Source organism: Nematostella vectensis, chromosome 7 (assembly GCF_932526225.1).
Source record: "Nematostella vectensis chromosome 7, jaNemVect1.1, whole genome shotgun sequence".
Lineage (NCBI taxonomy): Eukaryota > Metazoa > Cnidaria > Anthozoa > Actiniaria > Edwardsiidae > Nematostella > Nematostella vectensis.
In genome coordinates this window covers 6,881,352-6,902,446 of record NC_064040.1, presented here as the reverse complement: position 1 = coordinate 6,902,446, position 21,095 = coordinate 6,881,352, and the positions used below count along the sequence as shown (strand labels likewise).

Here is a 21,095-nt window from a genome sequence, read left to right as displayed (position 1 = left end):
GTAGATTAATGATTGCTAATTATTAATCTACGCGATCCTTGATCTGCTGTCTATGAAAAAACCAAGTCCCCCCAATTCTAGACTTTGAAATTCCAACTCTTCACTTCAGACGCCCCGCCCGGGCCTTGGCAAAAGTATTGCTGGCACAATACCTTACCAGCCCCTCCTATGGGATTTCTTCACCTCAGCACCCATAAAAAGATTACACTTATAAGGGTTTTAAAAACTTTATTTCCATAAAACAATTCCCCTAAATTTAATGACATGATACATGAAAATCCTGGTAGACATAGTAATTTACAAAGTAAATTACTAGCAAAGACCAAATATGTAAATGTCTTGATATGTTATTTTATACAGCAGCTCCAGCTAACTCATACCATTAACTCGAGTCTTTTCGCACATCACCCATAGCCAATCTTAGCCATCGCCCAAGCAGCAGACTTACAAAATTATCCACCAAGTTATGTTGGAAATAGCTGTCGTAGTCTACCACTAAAAATAGTCTAAACTACATGAAACTACTGAATATTCTACTTTAACTTTGATGGGAGCTACTGTATGGAAAGCAACCGGCCACCAAAATGCCGTTCAGAATCGCAGCTACATAGAAATATTGCTGATGATTTTGATTGCTATTTTTTATATAGCAGTTAGAACCACCAAATAAAACAGGCCAAGAAATCCTTTGGAGGAAAGCAATAATTCTGGACATTGACACCCTACATCATGGAGGATAACAATTTTATCATTAACCGAGACGATGGTTTTCTCAGCGACCACAATATCCATGGCTTTGCAAAGAGTACATATAACAGGAACAAAATCATGACTTTTATTTTACACTTTTTTATATATAAAACAGTATAATGTCACCCTCCAAATCCCACCCGAACCACACTTTGTCACATGGCAAGTCAGCCTACACAATATGTCAAAACAGTCTGTGAGACTCTCTGGTTAAAGTGAAAGCGTTGAACATTTTGGCATGCCCCTGCGTTAAACATTTTGCAGATGTAAACAGGGTAGTTGTTTTTCTCTTTAGAAATCCGCTTGGCTTAATGATATTCTCATTTCAGCTTTAACTTGATGGCGTTCTTCGTAATTGGGAGCTGGAATTGGTGAGGGCGGTCCCGGGTGCTTCAAGCAGTTCCTTCTCGTCTTCCTGAAAAATCACACACATACACACAGGCGATGGAGGTAAAAAGAAAATATTGCTAAGCTAGGAGATGGATAATTGCCAAATACTTACTAACCGAGAGTGGAGTCATGCCGGGAAATATCAAACTGAGGCTTTGGCGTATCGACGGAGGCATTGTGAACCAATTAGCCAATCACAGCGCGCATATATTCGTTGCCATATAATGAATATTTGAGAGGTGGAGATTGGCAGTTATTATTCGAATCACTGTTCTCTGATATTTTCTCAAAAGAGATGTCAGCGGGCACGGTACAATCAGTGGGGGTAGAGGACGTTACCTCGCCCTGTGTGGCGACTGGGTTGGGTGTGGTACCGTCAGTTTGGGTTGTTGTCTTATTTCCATTGACACCTGTGTCAACAGAATTATATGAGCTTACTATACAGAAGTTTTTCAATGTACAGTAAATAGACAGAATCGAATCCTCAGAGCCATGTGATTGCCCACAAATAAGTTGGGGTCAATGATCACGTTTGGTTTCTAAGCTGAGATCACTTACTAAACAACTGCACACGGGCTACATTAAGGCAATTATAAATATAAAGTGATACCTGTATTAAGCAGCAATTTTCAAGTCCTGAGATATGTGTCAGTAAATCATTGTTTCTATAGAACCTCTATTAAGCGGCTGTTCGATTGTTTGATTTTTGTCAGTGGGTGACTATTTTATGGAGGTACCAATAGACAACACCATAGACATTCATGTTTTTGGTCTTGGAGTTTGATTGCTTCAATTTTCTTCAGCACCATATGCAGTGTTGTAATCTAGGGTATTACTATTATGGCTGTATTTTAACTATAAAACATACCGGACTCAGCAGTAGTAGGCTTTTCAGTATCTTGCTTGCTGTCAGGAATACTATCTGTGCAGATCTCAAGATTGGAGCTGTCATCCAAACTCAGATCTATCTTGGATGTGTTTGCTTTGTCTTCTGGCTGTTGCTGTTGTAAAAAAGATTTTAAACTGCATTGTCGTTCTATTGCTTATACAGTTACTGCACATACAGTAACTAGCGTTACAGATTAATAAGCTCCAGAGGTTATAATGGAGGGGCTTTTTATAGAGCCTTATTTCAAAATATCATTTCTTGTTGTTGAAATAGGGTTTTTGGCCCTTACAAAGTACAAGATGCAATAAACTACTAGTGCATACTTTGTTTGGATTTGGCGCCCTGTTTATAAAGAATCACAAACTGGGTTGTGATTGTTGTAAATGTGCTTCTTTATTTGGTACCGTATATACCCCCATAATACAAAAAAAATAATGTGCCTTAGACACCATAAAAATAAACTATATCCTCATCAAGGGAAAAAAGTATGGAATACAGAAGTTGTACTGCACTTACCAAACTTTTCTTCTTTAACCTGAAAACTCCAGGTGGGAGAAACTGGTTCAACTGTTTTCTAAATAAATAAATTTAGAAAATAAATATTTATTGCTCTTCCAGCCCATTTTTTGAGAAATAATAAATTATCAATTCTTGTAAACAACATCAAATAGAGTACTGATAAAGAGCAGACCAATTGCCATGGTAATTGCATACTTTTATAGCAGTCTTATTTACAGTACCTTCTAACATGCTTAGCCTCTGTGACCATTCCTTCTTTAAACATCATAATTTTCACAGCCTGTGCATGAACTGCAAAGGTAATCAATAACAACCATGTGAGCACCCTTTAAGCAGTAGACTTGCTTAAAGTCTACTTCTCTTTAGGGTTCTTACCTGCAATTCTGGCAAATAAAGCTAGCCAGTTTGCCAACAATTTGCCAGTGAGTTGAGTATGATTAAATGAAACAAAACGTCTTTAAAGGGCTTTGAGAAAGTCTATTTTTGAGAACGTGACACGGAATTCTCTTTTGCTTGTTTTGACAAATTGACTAGTTAGTATAGTGTAGCATAATATCCCAACAATAGTTCCCCCAATTTTCGATACTTGATTTCAACGGAAACTTTTTGAACAATGAGCAATTTTGGCAAATTTTCGCATGAAACCGGCGACATTTGATTATCTTATTTGCATATCACTTGTGAAGTCAAGAGTTGTACAAGTGGGTGATAAACATTAGACATTCCCATACAAAATAACACAAAATAGGACGCCCCCACCTAAAATACACATATAACTGACCGTGGAGCCCGAATCTTCCCCAGAAAATAGCTGAGTGTAACCTGAGCAAAGTATCCATAAGGAATCCTGCAGCAATTGGAGCGGTGATTTTTATTAATATTTTTTATAAGCTTTTAAACAACATTTGTGCACGAATCACCCAACTTTTCGTCAAACTCACTCCTTTTTCGATCACAATTGTGATCAACGCAATAAGATATACGCTGTAAATAATTGCGAAATGATACTACAAGGCAAAAAGTAACGCATCTTTATTTCTGCAAAGCAGAATGCATATTTTGAAAGCATTTGACTTGGTGTAGGCTGACATTTATACTAAGTAAATGGTTACACTCACCCTTGTTTTTAAACATCTGAATCTCATACGTCAAATTGATATTGACATTTTCTGTAGGGAAATGACAGCAATCACCATAATAAGCAAGTCACGTAAGTTTTTTTTTTTCACCAGACACAAGTGCAAGAACACAAGAAATTCTACATGCAAATTACAAAAGGAAGCACAACAAGGAAATGCAACTGCTTATTGTTTCTAGCACTCAACTACTTGTGTTGGCTTTCCTCTCCAGCCTTGGTGAGAACCAGCCTTAGGTTCTTTCTAAAAGGATTTTCTTAAAATTGTGTAACATTATCTACACAAAAATTGAAGTTATAGTGCATGAAATGTAAGATGCCCACCTAGCTTTTCAAACATGAGACCAATGAACCATCTTGTTACATGCTTTTCCCTAAAAAAATAACAGCATTAATTAATGTTTTATCAACTCAATTAATACTCATAATCTAATTAAAGCCATGATCACCTCTTTCATTAGGGCAATAAATAAAAAAGTAACCCCCAAATTCAAGGTTGCCCACATACAGTATCGTCAATCATTAAAGCACTTTTGTAATATACTGTACTATGACTAAAACAATCTGAACAACTTTATAGCAAGATATTTACAATGGAATATTGTTATGCCTGTTACTGTATGCAGTACTTTTTCCAAAGTATTTGGCAGCAGAAGATGCAATTAAAAGATGCCAAAATGATAGACTGATATTGTACACAGATTGGTCTGGGAAAACAGTCGACTCACCCTTCTGAATCCAGTGGGCCATATGACTTGGGATTGACATGTGCCAGTTTGATGTATTCATTGTTCTCCAAGTATGAAATCAGAAGACGCACCTTGGATTCCACTAAACCGATCCTAAAAAAAAAAAAACGATAGCCAGACTTCAACAGTCTGTTGCACCTTGAAAATATCTGTTTGGATATTTTGGGGCAGAAATTTTAGGGTTTTGTGCTTGATGCATCCAAATGTGCGAAAAAAGGTTTACTGTAGCTCCGAGGCGAGGTGTCGGGGGGTAGGCACTTATACAGGGAAAATGTTTTTTTAGTTAATCTGTTTATCTCTACAGATTAAAAGAGCTTTATTTACAATGTAAACAATTCCGAAGAGCCACAAAAATACACACTTTTTAATGTTAAAAGTTTGTAGAAGGTAAAATAGTACTCTTTAGTTTTCATTACTCCCTTTTTAAGGGAGTCTGCACTTACTGTATGTACCATTAGTATCATTTGCCTAAATAAATACCATATACTGAGCTCATTTACACATAGATGCTGCAAGCTTATCATTATCATGTTTCAGTTGCAGGGGTGGGGGGGGAGTGGTGGATAGAGCTATATTTCAGGGAGGCAGTCTCAATTTCAGATTGAAATTTGTCAATTTTTACCTCTACCATATTACAATGTCTGAGATTTTTTAATTCTTACCATTCTAAATGTTCTTCTTCTGTATTTGAAGAAGCACTGAGAACTATATAATGTCTGTAAAACATAATAAAATATCAGGATAAGTGTTTTAACAGACAAGGGATTGCTAGAAAAGGCATACCCAATCACCATTACTTACTTGTACTTATGAAAGAAATTAGGAGGAGTGAAAAGAATGTCCCAGTTAGCCTTTCCACTAATCACATCTTCAGTATTCTTCAAACCTATCATAAGTTAAATTATAGCAAAATTATTATTTAGAAATTTAGTGGTAATAATAATGATTTAAAAAAAGGTGATATGGCATAAAATATAACTAAACACATTATGCTTCATTCAAATTTAAAGAAAGCCTCACCAATGAAGAATTCATCACACATAATCTTGCGGGTAGACATGGAGACGTTGAATGTAGAGTTTTGTTGTGGATATGCTGGTGTGATGATAGGCATTAGATGATAACGATCTCCAGGATTGGTCTGTTGACAGGATAAGCATACATTAGGTCATGTACACATTTTCAATAAAATTCTTTTTCATAGATCAAAATAGTGTATAGTATTATAATGATTATCAAATTAATATAAAATAAAATCATGAAATATACTGTTCAATTCTAACCAAGGTATTGCTATACGAGCAGTTCTTCGTTACAGATGTTACATTTGGAACACATTTTTCAATTTTCATCATGTCATATCTTCATTGCATTTAAGTGTTAAAATTATACTTGTGTTTTTTAGTTAAGGCTTTATCAACCTTAGATGCCCATGTTAAAAAATTAAGTAAAGATATGTTTTCTGATTTTTAAATTGTAGTTTTGTTAGCGTTACAGACGTTACATCAGAAAAACTGCTTTTTTCAAAAACTCTTTTTTAAATTGAAAACTCTGTGAATCTAAAATCATGTGTGTGTTATCTTTCTAATAAATCTTATGTTAGATGTTAGATGTTTTCTATGTAAGGTTGACTTTCAAGAATGCACCCATAATTCTTGAACTATAAAGGAAAACGTTCTGTTACAGACGTTACATGTTTTGTTACAGACGTTACACGTGTGAAAATGTAAATCTGTAATTAACTTTTTTAATAATATTATTGCATTCTACATATCTTTTGGCAACTTTCTCTTTTAACTACTGGTAAATTTCATGTTTTTATCTATAGATCTAGCTAAATATAATTGTTTAAAAATCCACAGGGAGCTCAATAAGGCAATTTCCATGCAGTTGATAAAACCAAACTAATTGCACATGTTTTAGTAAATTTTAGTTAAAAAATGATTAAGTATCATTCCTCTGTTATTTAACAAACAAACTATATCAGGCTTTTTTCTGATTTTATTGTAAATTTTCAGCCTAAACATCAAAAAAAATTTCTTATTACATATTTTTTTTGCATAGTTATCTCTTGAAGAAATTAATCACTTGTTTTTCCGTTTGCATCTCCCAACCAGTCTAATAAGAAGTGGCCAAATCACTTAACATTTTATTACATTTTCTTTTATGGAAGTAATAATGCATAAATGCAGCAAATAATACTACTTGCTACTACAGAGAATATGAAGTACCACTCAAAAAGGATCTAAATACTGCTGTACAGTAGTACAAATAAAACCTTGTTTTGTGAGTAATCACATGAAACGTCTGTAACAAAACTCAGACCCCCAAATTAAAATTATTTTTTATGTGTAACTATTTTTTTGTTATACTTTAAAAAAAAAAGTTACATGTATGGGTGTAAATCATGAATAGAATCATGGTTTATGATTTTAATGTTGAGTGTTATAAAAAGAATTCCACATAGTGGTTGTGAGGCCTTGTTCCCAAGTCAATAAACCTTTGGCGGACTAGTTGTTTGGTGCCCCCCCCCCCCTGAATGTGCATCAGGTAAAAAAAAGTTGATTTCATAAACACTAGACATAAGAGAGAACAAATGTGAAAAAATCTATAAAGAAATGTGAGTTTTGAAATTTCCATTTTTTTTGTTTCTCATGTGGAATTGCTATTACATACATACATAATTTGCTCCAATATAATTACCCTTGGGTCCCAGTTCTTAAATCCAAGTTTGTTTTCACTTGGTGTAGGAATATTTTTCAATAACACAGGGTTTGGCCACTCCCTGTTGACAGATGCAGTTGAAGGTACAAATATCAACAAGCATCAAATAAATACATACCAACAGCAGATATAAACAGGCTGGTAAAGGGGGGGTATGGATCATGGCTTTTTACTTTTAAATCGTTTAATCATGTTTCACGAACGTCGAAATGGACGATCTCATGTTTCTTGTAGGGTGAAAAATGGCCAAATCTCATTTCATGAAAATACCCTTTACCACCCTGTATAAAATTAACCATCAATCATCTAGAAAATACAAATGATTCAAAATTGATCATACCATCTAGAAAATACCAGGAAAAACTTCTGTAAAAGTGTGGATGCCGCTGCGTTTGGGTATAACTGACAGGTCCTTGCGACCAGCATTGCCCAAGAAACTCCACCCAGAAATCCAAGCACATTTGAGTACACTCCATGTTCTGTTAAAAACAAAGCAAATTGTTATTGTTATACTCATACTACAGCAATCTGGATGTGTCCGATGCTGTATTAGTATGAATATCACCTTCTACCTTCCTATTTAGGAATCCGATTCAAAGGATTCTGTGCTAGATTTGCCCAAAACCATTCCATAATGTAGCTTGTCACCCTAACTTGCTTTCAATTTGGATAATAGTTAGAAGCAAAGAGATAACAGTATAATCAAGATAACCAGGTGGGTGGGGTAAGAAATCAAACATTGTTCTTGAAAATAGCATATTTCTAAGCATTGCAAACAACATCTTTTAGATAGTGCCAAATGCATGGATAACTAAGGCGTTATGGTACATTAACGCTCAGAATGCTTGTGTTGTATCCTGCACACTACTCACTTTTAGCCCATAATTTAACAGCATTCAAGGTAAGTCTGAAGCTCTCAATGTTAGGAACTTGTCGGAGGATTTCATCCGTTACCCTACAACCTATCATAAAACAAGAAAACCAGAAGCACATGTGAGACTAAGGGGTTTTAAGTTTTACAGTAGGCAGTGGAAATTGATAAATTGGGGGTGGAAGTTACAGTAGTAGTTCAAATAAAACATTAATCAACTTTTTTTCAAAAAGTAGCCAGCACTCTGAAAAAAGTTGCTGGCGGTTCTGCTGGCTGCCGGGCCTAAATGAAACACCTGAGACTGTCACAATTAATACAGAGATTAGGGAACAAGAATCCACAACCACAGTTAGTAAAAATAGTAGCCTGAAATCTCACATAATTCTACATACCATTTAAGCTCCTGACACATTTGGGGTCAAGATTTTTTAGAAGGTTTTCATCCAGCAGATCCAGGTTATCTGGTATCTCTGGTGAAGCCAGCCGAGCAAACAACAGGTCAACCTGTGTGCAGAAGGATGGAGCATTATTATATTATTAGGGCCATTTAGAAAACCTGTATTCAGAAATAATTCTATACCCCCAAGTATGATGGTGAAAACCTCAGTGCAGTTGCAGTTTTGTAATTTGGTCATATTTATGGATTTCAAAAGTCAGCCAGGTCAGTCCGCCTTAGAGGAAACATGGATTGCCTTCATTTTTCAAACCTCTAAAACAAGGAAGATGGTCAACTTATTCCATTTTAACTAGCTACTGTACTGACATGTTAATCTAAACCCTGAATATTATTGTAATATTATTGTATAAGTGTAAAACATACGATATCATAAAATGACATACCTCAATGTCACAAAATATCAGCTTTATCACAGGGACAAAAGCATTCTCAACGGCCTATACAATAAAAGAAAATGTCAGATTTATTTTGCAAACATAAATCCAAGCTTACAGATTTCAGTCATTGCATTTTATAATATGGTTTACCCTTAGCTCTCTGACATCAGGATGATTCTTGAGAAGATCATAAAATGATGAAAAGAAGTCGGCACGGTCAATGTGGTGAGGGGCCACAAGAAGAGTATCAGCACCTGTATATTAAGGGACCAGCTTAGAGGGTAGACAGACTGTTTTACAATGTCAGCACCTATGTATTAAGGGACCAGCTTAGAGGGTAGACAGACTGTTTTACAATGTCAGCACCTGTGTATTAAGGGACTAGCTTAGAGGGTAAACAGACTGTTTTACAATGTCAGCACCTATGTATTAAGGGACCAGCTTAGAGGGTAGACAGACTGTTTTACAATGTCAGCACCTGTGTATTAAGGGACTAGCTTAGAGGGTAAACAGACTGTTTTACAATAACAATGAAATTGGTAGAATTTTCAAACAAATTCAACCTGTTTTACTAGTCCGATGAATCAAAAAGCAACATTGAGCAACATATCATTTTATACGAAAATTCTGTATCAAAATAACAGAACACACCTTTGGTATGCACTCCCAATATGAAGGATCCAAATGTGAAGATCTTTCCACCCACTGTTTTGGCCACATTTTCTGGCATTTTCTAGAATTTATGGTAAAAAGACAGTTACAAGTTAAAAAAAATAATTTTAAATTCACTTAATCATAAGCATACCCACAGAGCATTAGCCGGAAATCAGGTTTATATGCATTGTAATTGTACTTTATCAAAAGTACTTTGAAATTCCAGTCCTCAGTCACAATCACATGATCACAGCAAAAATATGTCAAAGTATGTCAAAGTTTTGAAAGCCAACTTGACTTAAAGCTGAATTTTCACCAGTTTATTTCCGGTCGATTACAAAACAATCTCCTATGATTTTTAACGGAAAACGCCAAAATTTTTCAAAATATTGAAAGCATTGTGTCTATTAAAAGTTTCTTTGAGGATACGATTGATAATTTAGAGCCGATGGCCTGTTAAATATCTCGGATTCTAATAGATTCTTTTGTCTTTTAACGGTTGAGGTTTCCATCGGACCTCCGGAAGTAAACTGGTGACAATGCGGCTTTAAGAGAGAGTAAGAGATTTTAGAAGTAAAATATGGATGTTATTGCTTGTAGTGTTAATTTGTGTAATTTGGAACCACAACATAAAATTTATAAACTTGCAATCAAGATAAAATCTCAATTGTAAAAATAATGGAAGCTTTGTTGTTAACAATTTTAAGCACAGTATTGAAAAATAATACACAATAATAAATAAAAACTAATGCAACACAACTAATGTAATATTACCATTTAAGTAATAGCATCAGTACTAATGAAATTATTTGCAAGATAAAAACACAAAGTGTAGGAGATCTGCAATGTTTATATACTAACTTTTTTTATGCTCACTTCTACAATCCATTCCTTTACCAACTCATTCAGCTTAGCAAGAACAATCATCCTAGATACGGTAAAAAAAGATGTAACCCAGAATGGATTTGACTAAATAACAACTTGACAAGCTTCAAAACATCAAACCGTTGCTGACGTTCATCCTCGCTTTCGAATACACCATAAGGAATCAAGGCTTCTTCCAATCGTTTAGTAAGCTCCAAGTCCTGTCGTGAGAAGTTAGATACACGAGAGAATGTATTTACTTAAATTTTAGTATTGTATTGAGTCAAAGATGGCAGTCTTTCAATAAACACGAGCAAATGAAAAGCCACGTGCAGGAAATAACATAATGAATTCTTACTCTAGGTTTCGGCCCAGCATGACTGATTGCCGAAGTTACACCGAACGACTTCTGAGGTGGATTAGAACCCGCAGTAGAGCTATGGGTAATTCAAAGAAATGAGAAAATGAGTCTTACAAAGTTCTGTCAAAGACTAAGCACGTTGGAGCTAAGCGACGAAAACCAAACGTTTACTTCTAGAATCGGTAAATTGTGGTCGTTACCTGGACATCATAGAGCATCCAGCGGCTATCTATGTCTCAAGTGGGCATCTGTGCGTTGAAGTGGCTACATTATAGCCCTGCTGCCAAAATACCGTGAAGTGTATGTGAGAAAAAATCTACACACACCCAAAAAAACAAAATGGCGGCAACTTCAATCTCATTCCCAGAGCCCACGAACCTTTGTGCCAGCGGCAAGGTACCTCGCCAGGTAGGTAAGTACTTTAAGTACGCATCCTGAAGTGTATCATATAAGATATTCCACACATACAAAGCTATCCACACCATCCATATCTATCCACACTATACACAGCCATACACACCATACACAGCTATCTACACCATACACAGCTATCCTCACCATACACAGCTATCCACACCATCCACAGCTATCCACACCATACACAGCTATCCACACCATCCACAACCATCCACACCATACACAGCTATCCACACCATACACAGCTATCCACACCATACACAGCCATACACACCATACACAGCCATACACACCATACACAGCTATCCACACCATACACAGCTATCCACACCATACACAGCTATCCACACCATACACAGCTATCCACACCATACACAGCTATCCACACCATCCACAGCTATCCACACCATCCACAGCTATCCACACCATACACAGCTATACACACCATACACAGCTATCCACACCATACACACCATACACAGCTATCCTCACCATACACAGCTATCCACACCATACACAGCTATCCACACCATACACAGCTATCCACACCATAGACAGCTATCCACACCATACACAGCTATCCACACCATACACAGCTATCCACACCATGCACAGCTATCCACACCATACATAGCTATCCACACCATACACAGCTATCCACACCATCCACAGCTATCCACACCATACACAGCTATCCACACCATACACAGCTATCCACACTATACACAGCCATACACACAGAATCAAAAAGCCCAAACTGTCGCGATCTCGTACCAGAACAATGAATACAATACACCAAAAACTGGAAATCGACTCTGCCAAATTTTCGTCTTTAATAAGACTTGTCTGCCCTGAAGAAGTCTTATTAGAGACGAAAATTTGGCAGAGTCGATTTCCAGTTTTTGGTGTATTGCAGCCATACACACCATACACAGCTATCCACACCATACACAGCTATCTACACCATACACAGCTATCCACACCATACACAGCTACCCACACCATACACAGCTATCCACACCATCCACAGCCATACACAGCTATCCACACCATCCACAGCTATCCACACCATACACAACTATCCACACCATACACAGCTATCCACACCATACACAGCTATCCACACCATACACACCCATCCACACCATACACAGCTATCCACGCTATACACAGCCATTCACAGCTATCCACACCATACACAGCTATCCACGCCATACACAGCCATCCACAGCTATCCACACCATACACAGCTATCCACACCATCCACAGCTATTCACGCCATTTACAGCTATTCACACCATCCACAACTATCCACAAAATACACAGCCATACACAGCTATCCACAGCTATACACACCATACACAGCTATACACAGCTATCCACACTACACAGCTATCTCGCCCCATGACAGGTAATCCGGAATCCGGAATCTATGAAAAAATGAGACTTGGAATCCGGAATCCATGCTACTGGAATCCGGAATCCACACACTAGGATCCGGAATCTAAGAATTAAGCAGTTAAGCTGGAATCCGGAATACAAGAATTAGTATAAAAATTATTTTAATATTTGGCTTCTTTTTCCAAAAGAACGATGGTTATGGTTCATTTTGATTTATCTGTTTATATGCACGTGATTTTCATTTCAACCTTTTGGCGGTTGACGAAGAAGCCATTCCATGGTTATTATTTTATTAGCCAATGAGACGCGGGTAGGTTTGAACATGCGATCAAACACCTCCCTCGCTTTGTAGCCTCACACTGGCAAGAATCAACAACAAAGGAGGGTAAGGGCAGATTTATTCTTTCGAATTCTTGTTGATAATGACATTCAATTATTTAAATATTTATTGTATTGTAAAAAAACAATCATAAGAAATCGCCTCTCCATATCTGTGAGAACAGGAAGTTCTGATCTCGACGAAGTAATCGGTCAAAAGAGTTTTCACTTCAAACACGTGTAAGTTGGGTGTCTACAAAACGAAGACCTAAAACCTGTGACCCCAAAAGCTACGACCCCCAAAATATTGCCGTTATTATTAAACCTACCTTGTTTCCCAAAATGGCTACACAGCGTTTTCATGTGGAATCAGTGATCTTTATGAGATAATTAGCTAGTTCAATTTGTTTTCAGGTAGTCGTTTCTTAAAACGCTGATAAGCTCAGAAACCCGGAAAGTCACACGGTAAACTTTTCGGGTTTTTCTTAAAAAATCTTAATTGCCCGCCAAAGAGCTAACTTACGGGAAATCGCTTCATGTTCTAGTTGTGTCGAGTTGTAGAAAGTTTTCATCACAGAAAAAAACATTCCACTGCCCGGTATAAAGTGGGCCAATCAAGGCTAACATCAATAAGGTTTCATCTCAGTTTAATGATTTGACATTTAGCTGTCACAGTGCGCCTAAAAATATATAAACAGCTTTGCGAAATTAAGTTTTTCTACAAAATGAGACTTTATTTTACTTGTTCTTTGTCTTTCATTTGAAAAATGCCGATGCAACGGTAATGTTTGGGTGAAAGTTGTCTACAGACATCGACAAAACTAGGATTTCAATAACTACTACTATAATCTTCAACAGTCACGACACGTCAAGACACGTCTGAGGTATGTTTTGATACTCATATAACAAACAAAGCCATAGCAGGAATCAGAGGGGGGAAGGGGAGGGGGCAAAATTACAAAATAATCTTAAAAACATGTTTGAAAAACTAAGATAAACATGTTGACAAAAAAGGCAACAGAAGAAAATAAGATGAAAAAAGGATTTGATTTGAACAGGGACGTGCACTTTCCTGATTTGAACGACTGTTAAATTCTTTTATTGGGAATGAGCTTGTACTCTGATTACTGCTTTTTTGTTGGTTATCATGCAACATGAAAAATGAGGCCATTGCCTATAGCTTTCACATACTTTTTGGTGGACTGATATTTGGTTGAGATTATAATCAGTCACTGGACTGCAAAAAAATTGGTGATCTTATTTGCATAACGAGGGAAAAATCAAATGTTTGCTTATTCATTTTTATGTACGTAGTTTAATATATATAACGAGAAAAAAAATATATAATTTTCTTAAGCGTGGTAGTTCACAGATTATTTCCAAACACATGTCGTTCAGTGCCATGCGACGAGGATGACAGAGGTTTGAGTAATATTGCTGCCAATTTCCAACACAAAAGTGGACGCTATGAGCTTTTCACGGGGATGAGGGGCCACGCCCTTATCCAGCTTCTGAATGCTATAACTGCAACTTAAAAATCATGCGTACGCCCCTGATAATCAAAAAGTTTTTTTAGCAGAGGCATTTTTTCAGGTGTAGGGGAGGCATAGTGTTATTTCACGGAATAGTGGGCTTATATTATGGTTGGAATTATTTCACAGTAATTGCTTATGGAACTGTAATAGTGGAGTGAAATATTACTTTTGTTTTTCTCTTATGCAACAGATGGGAAAGCACAAGAAAGAAAAAAAACACAGGAAATTCAAGAAGAGAGAGCATGAGGAATATGCTAAAAAATGGTAGGGTGAGCTCTGATGTGGTATGGTGAATTGATTTGGGTTACTTATAATTTTTTATGACAGGGAAAGAAAAAGAAAACAAGAAAGGAGTTGTCCTCTTTCGCCAATGTCTAGGTAAACAAGAGCGTATGTTGATTTGCTAGTATATTTTTATTGACAGTACTTTTAGGGAATATAGTCAACAAGACAATTATTACCTTTTTTTCAGGTCAATGTTGTAAAATCTTATGTTGAAAGATATCTAATTTTATGGTATAAAAGCATAAAGCTCAGTGTGGCAGGGAGCATTTTTAGTTGAAAATGACCTAATGCTTTTTAATGTTGGGTTTTTTGGATATAGCAAAAAAAGGAGGCGAGTTCTACGATCGCCCTCTTCAAGCTCTGATTCATCCTTTTTTCCGGGTTGAAGGGAGGGAGGCGGAGATCTCGCTAAAAATATTTACATATGGGCCGTTAGAATGGTTACATCAGCTGTTGGACTGGTGCCTCTCCAGCAGAATATGTCGATGTATGCCAATGTGTTCCGTCTGGATAAGAAGTGTGAGAAAGAGAATTTCCCCGAGAGGTTTGACGAACACAAAAGACAGATAGAACATCTGGTCGCGTTTTTATTAGATCATGAAGAAAAGGCAAAGGAGAGGACAGGGAAGCTGAGCACGAATGGCCCTGGCATGACAATTCCACGTTGCACCCGACAGTCATTCCAAATCGCGCTTGACTCACTGACCAGCCTCGCAAACACCTTAACAGAGATCGGCGAAGAGCGAGTCCTGGAGGAGATCAGATTTGCGAGTCTGACAACTCTTTCTGTCGAGTGTTTGTTCAAAGCCATGCGTTCCGATCATGACATGCCAACTATTGTGGAGTATGTTTATAGACGAGCGCACTGTGTGGAAGATGACATGCTCCGAAATTACCAGAAGCATTTTACATACTTCACAGGGCCGAACTCGTTTTATCCGGAGAAGATTATCTCGGGCGATCCACCAAGTCTGATGCAGAGGCCATCCAAGAAAACGCAGACGAAAGAGGGGACTGGTGATGAGACAGAAGACCGCAGACTTGCAGAGACCATGCGGGAATTTACACGGGAGTATGGGAGAGGAGTGCGACAAGCAAATGTCCGAGCTAAGACAAAAAAGCTGACAGGAACCCTTCCATACTCACTGAGTATGCTGCCTGACCGAATCGAAACGGGCTCAGACGACGTGCTAGACTTCGTAAGTGAAGCTCGATCAACAGTCACAGTAAATGACACCGGTGGAAGTACCAGGGTGCAGGTCTTGTACTACAAAGACGACATCGTCGCCGTCAGACACGATTACCGACGGAAAGCATCTCCGTATTGGCTCGCCGTTATGGTTTTGATAACGTTTTGGTCATCGCTGCAACTGGACGATTCCAAAAGAACAGCGTAACTTTCAGATGGCTCGATCAGACTAATGACCATCTGAAATATACCTTCGACGAGGTATGCAACGGCAATTCCCCAGATCTCTGCTGGCAAAAGTAGAAAGCCTCACCATTGATGACCAGACCGCAACCATAACTCCCGAAGAAGACATAATAATAATTCAAGTTTATTCACATATGACCTCTCTTAGTGTTTCGACTGAATTACAGGTAGAGACACAAAGCTATACTAGCAGCATTACATTACATTAAAGTACTTGTGCGTGACAAAGTCTCTTAGTCTGTTGGTGCGCGAAGACTGCAGGCTGGCCGAGCCCCTGCCTGATCTTAAAGCGTAGGTTATTGCCCTAGTAATCGTTCCACATCAGACACGGAAAGACACGGAAAGATGAGAACGAAGAAGGAAAGTGGCTGGCTTCTTCTACCCCCCACAGACCCACAGAAGCAACAGAAGAGTCGTTCCCGAGGAGAGTGGAAGGCGTTAGTTTATCAGGACGCTAAACAACGCGTTTCATTTTACGATAGTGATGTCTACTTTAGTTATTGTCATAGGCTCGTGCCAAAATACTTACCATGGCTCTCCCAAACTCGCCCTGATATTCCACCAAAGCGGGCCACAATGGCACGGTCAAACAAAATATCAGAGCCTGATAATGTGTTTTGATATACAAAGAAGTAGGCATATTCTCAGCAACATTTATTGCCCGATGAGTTAATAAGGTTTCCTTGATCTATTAAATTTGCGACTTTTCGACTTATATCGAAGCATAGTTATCCACGTAACGCACAGACAAAAGATACAGTATGCTTTGATATGCAGTTTTGTTTTTTGACAGTAATAAAAAAACTGTTTCTTTTAAAATTTCTTGATGTGGTCTACACAACGAGCGACACAACGCAAAACGTTTATAAATGGAATCAAAAGGTAAAAACAAAACTTTACAGGCATTAGAAAGATTTAGAACATATAGGCACTGGAGGTATTTAAAGTTTTGTAAAAAACCTGGAACACAAAAATGGAATCCGGAATCCACGGGAAAAAACCCACATGGAATCCGGAATCCACACACTAGGATCCGGAATCCAGAACCCTATTGGAGAACCTGTCATGGGGCGAATTATCCTTCAAATATCTGCAATTATCAACGAATAACTTTAGTTTAAGACTATTTTGGAAACCTGCAAACTATTTTGCTTTAAAATAATATAAATAAGGAATGAATTCAATCATTTTAGTTCGTTCGTGCACATCCTAGTCGAAGAGTGTGAGCACGTGGCGGTGTAGCTTTTTGAAATGTATTTCTTGACGGATTGAATTCAACTCAAACTCCCTACAACTAAACACAGTTGGACAAAGGTTGTCGTGGAAAGAACCACAAGTTTCGGGTAAGTCTACAATTATTCAATTCAATTCAATTTTGTCCAGGAAAATGTTTAGCAATTTATCTTTTAATGGAATAAGCTTACTGATAAAATTCGAAATAGCTGTCATCTAAAATTAATAAGTTCCTTTCTTCTTTCTCAGCGATAAAAAAGATGGATGGCAACAGATGGATTACTAATTGTTCATGGGATATATTCAGGCTGTACAGTTAACTGCTTACAAAAGTAAAAACATGGTCTGAACACTACCTGGATAAGGACATCAGCTTATAAACTTTCTGAAGCATTTGGTTGGCATGTACATCAATTCATGGAGTATGGGCCATTGTTTTACATATACTGTCGTTGAAAAGAAGAAGCAGTGGATTTGAATTTGACAGTGGAATGATAATTTTGCTATTTATTGAAGGATGCTTCAATATTCACTTCAAGTTGGCATGGATTCACATGCATAATATATTTATTTGGAAATGCTATTGTAAAAGACTTGAACTCCTATATCAACTTAAATCAGGGAATAGACGACATGGTTAGTTGAATGGATAATGTAGGCTTAGGGAACCTATCAATGATAAGTTGAATGGATAGAAATGAGTATTTGGACATTGGATATGGAATGGACAAGAATGCGAAAAAAAAAAGAATGATGTACACCTGCAGCTGTTTATTTTGCTCTTTCAAGTTAGCTATCTCCTCATTTTTACTGGTGATGTAAGCAATCGTATTCCGTTGTTTCTATGTGTTCTGATGCAAAAAATATCAATTTAAAAAGTTGCTGGGAAAAATTTATCTGTTCCTTTTTCCAGCAGATAGCTCGAAAAACACTTTCCCAGCAAATTACGGGTCGATATTGATGGGTCGTAATTGAAAAAGAAGTACACCCGGCCCATAAATGACAGTGTTTGTAAATATTCCCTCGCCTTTTTCGCAAATTTTAAAATGAAACTGAAATGTCATTCCGTTTTTTTGGCAACTTGATATCATTTATCCTCTACAGGTTGAATAAATATTCTTTTAATTTTTGTGAATTATCAGTAAATACTCTTCGTATTTCCTTTCAGGAATCAAAACATCCAAGAATCTGTGCAACCTGTGTAATAGGAGAACACAATCCAACATAGTTTTGTGTCCATCGTGCCAGCAATGGCAGCATAGAGGCTGCGCGAAAATAAGTCTCTGACTACACATCCAACTAGCGCTGCGTCTTTTGTAACAACTGATTCTTATACACTGTCTTCTTGAGTTACAGATAGAAAAATACATGCTCTAGAAAATAAAATAAAAAATTTTCCAGATGACACCATTCTTATCCCTATTTTGTTACATATTTCAGTTCACATATTTTATTGCCACGTCGTGGGCTGCTATGTTTTGGGGGTGGTTCGTATTTTTTTTCAACGCAGTTTTAGGGGAAGGTCGGGATTTCCTTGGTCGAGATAAACCTTGTTTAAGGAAAGGGATATGATTTTTAAACAGTGCTACCGGTTCCTGATTTTTTGTGGAAAGAAAAGGTTTTGAAAACAACTGATTGATACTATCGGCTCATCAAAAATTTCCCTCATATCGACTCAGACAGTAGTCTGAATTTCAGGGAAAAGGCGCCTAAAATTCAGGCTACTCAGACTGTGGAGTTGAAATGTGAAGATGACGGGAAAAAAAAAACGGCACAGCCACCTAGATCCCAGTGAAAACAAACTATCGCGCCCCCAAAATATTCACAATCCCCATGAAACATAAAATGGTCCTTCTCGTCCCTGCACATCTCTTTCACGGATACCAATCTGCAGGGCCATTTTGTTCACCATTCGGGACGAGGGCAAGGTTGGTGGCAAAAAAAATCGAGCAAGCTGACACTGCATTATCCTGGGTGCTTTTTTTACATTGTTTTTTTTTTTAGGTCAGTCATTGGCGCCATTCATTGGTTTGACCTAACTAATTGAAAAAGGTTCCTCTAAATATTGACCGGACAACTACTGTAAACAACAAACTATCTAAAAAAAATCCCTGCTGCAATATTATTAAACTGGGTCCAGGAGTAGTTTTGAGAAAGGTTAGAAATATCGAACAATCATTCCCAAAAGGGGAGATGAATATTGAACAATTATTCCCCAAAGGGAAGATGAATATCCACGAAAATTCCGAGATACAAGAGCCAATCAGAGCGCGTAAAAATCGCTATCCACTGGTTTGGGGAAAACTAATGGTGGATATATCCTGCCGCTGTTCATCGACCCTGAGGCTAAGTTCAAACGTCGTATTATCCATGAGCCGTATTAAATGCAAATGCATGAAGATGAAACAATCGATTCGATTCATTTGCATGCATTTGCATTTAATACGGCTCACTGATAATACGACGTTTGAACTTAGGCTGAGGGGAATAATTGTTTTAGTATTCCCCAACTCAGTTAGATTAAATAAGAATTTGTTTTTAATATTACCGAAAAATGTCTTAGATTGGCATTGAATCTTGCGCGCGACACGAAACTCGGATATCCCAAGATAAAGGAGCAAATCAAAGCTATCTACTGGTTTTGGGAATCCCTAAAGCTGGTTATTTACCGGCTTGAAGGTCCGTATAGTTAAATTGTGACCGAGGTTCTGAATAGGTGCTGACCGAGGCCATTTTGAGAGCAGTGAATTTTCAGAGATGAAAAATACGACAAGCATCCCTATCAGTTCGATTAAAGCTTTGGATTGCCGTGTATAGTGTGGATAGCTGCGTATGGTGTAGATAGTTATGTATGGTGTGGATAGCTGTGGATGATGTGGATTGGTGTAGATAGCTGTAGATAATTGTGTATGGTGTGGATAGCTGTAGATGGTGTAGATAGGTGTGTGCGGTGTACATAATTGTGGATGGTGTGTATGGCTGTGGATGGTGTAGATTGTTGTGGATGGTGTGCATAGCTGTGGATGGTGTAGATAGCTGTGGATGGTGTGGATAGCTGTGTATGGTGTAGATAGCTGTGTATGGCTGTGTATGGTGTGGATAGCTGTGTATGGTGTGGATAGCTGTGTATAGTGTGGATAGCTGTTTGTTGTAGCCTACGACGCTTTGCGTGTTTATCACCAGATCGCTCGGCATCAGCCACACTCCTGGTGCGACCGCAAGACTCAGTCTCACCTTGGCCTCCTGCACGGCTAACTGGTACCTTTGCACGCTTTGAGCGATGTCGTTTTCTATGATCGCGTCTTCAAGCAGCTTCGTGAACTCCGCCTGCGCATCCATGGCCTGCCTACCGGCCCCTGCGATGGAGGAACGGACGTTTACCTGCGCGCCAAGCACTGTGTAGACGAACGCCTCGACCGAGCGGTCGAGTCTTCCTAGCCCTGCTTTTGTCAGCCCCTCACCTTTGGGAGGCGCAAACCAGCTATATTGCACGCCCCCGTGGTCGTCGTTGCGTATGTAACCCACCTGCTTCCCACTATTGTACGTCCCACCTTCGTCGCTAAACAGATTGAGGTGGCTCGGGTACTCGTCCGCCGCCGTGTCGTAGCCACGGATCACGTGCACGTTGCGATACCCCTCCCCCGGGTAGAACACAAACACATCGCCTAGCCCGTGGTTCCGCCCGCCTTTCCATCGGAAGTCCGGCTTACGCGGCAAACCGAACTCTATAC

At 38.2% G+C, this 21,095-nt stretch overlaps 2 protein-coding genes across 4 annotated transcripts; one reads left to right on the top strand and one right to left on the bottom strand.

Moving 5' to 3' along the window:
- Positions 1-821: 821 nt before the first annotated feature.
- Positions 822-11,120, bottom strand: LOC5499361 (poly(A) polymerase type 3). Of its 2 annotated transcripts, XM_001620925.3 has the most exons (22): positions 10,941-11,120; positions 10,738-10,816; positions 10,521-10,600; positions 10,377-10,443; positions 9,513-9,594; positions 9,012-9,115; positions 8,868-8,921; positions 8,420-8,531; positions 8,029-8,118; positions 7,497-7,635; positions 7,136-7,217; positions 5,453-5,573; positions 5,234-5,318; positions 5,095-5,148; positions 4,412-4,525; positions 4,008-4,057; positions 3,667-3,717; positions 2,770-2,839; positions 2,546-2,603; positions 2,009-2,141; positions 1,257-1,550; positions 822-1,165 (listed from the first exon to the last, which is right to left on the bottom strand). In XM_001620925.3, the coding sequence occupies exons 1-21, from the start codon at positions 10,949-10,951 to the stop codon at positions 1,327-1,329; spliced, it is 1,860 nt and encodes a 619-aa protein (XP_001620975.3). In that variant the 5' UTR covers positions 10,952-11,120; the 3' UTR covers positions 822-1,165; positions 1,257-1,326. The 2 variants fall into 2 exon arrangements, with proteins under 2 accessions (XP_001620975.3, XP_032223945.2); XM_032368054.2 differs by lacking the exons at positions 9,012-9,115; positions 10,738-10,816; positions 10,941-11,120 and having other exon boundaries at positions 10,521-10,593.
- A 1,793-nt stretch (positions 11,121-12,913) lies between these two features.
- On the top strand, positions 12,914-18,130 carry LOC116613796. Of its 2 annotated transcripts, none has more exons than XM_048729809.1 (6): positions 12,914-12,943; positions 13,676-13,760; positions 14,602-14,675; positions 14,739-14,789; positions 15,016-17,474; positions 17,614-18,130. In XM_048729809.1, the coding sequence occupies exon 5, from the start codon at positions 15,134-15,136 to the stop codon at positions 16,091-16,093; it is 960 nt and encodes a 319-aa protein (XP_048585766.1). In that variant the 5' UTR covers positions 12,914-12,943; positions 13,676-13,760; positions 14,602-14,675; positions 14,739-14,789; positions 15,016-15,133; the 3' UTR covers positions 16,094-17,474; positions 17,614-18,130. The 2 variants fall into 2 exon arrangements, with proteins under 2 accessions (XP_048585766.1, XP_048585767.1); XM_048729810.1 differs by having other exon boundaries at positions 12,920-12,943; positions 13,686-13,760.
- The last annotated feature ends 2,965 nt before the right edge of the window (positions 18,131-21,095 follow it).

Coding starts and splice junctions, on each gene's coding strand:
- LOC5499361 (XM_001620925.3), bottom strand. Junction 8,922..9,011: donor CTGATGTCAGAGAGCTAAGG/GTAAACCATATT, acceptor TTTATTGTATAG/GCCGTTGAGAATGCTTTTGT. Junction 2,142..2,545: donor GGTTAAAGAAGAAAAGTTTG/GTAAGTGCAGTA, acceptor TTTTTACAACAG/CAACAGCCAGAAGACAAAGC.
- LOC116613796 (XM_048729809.1), top strand. CDS start 15,134: ATGGTTACATCAGCTGTTGGACTGGTGCCTCTCCAGCAGAATATGTCG.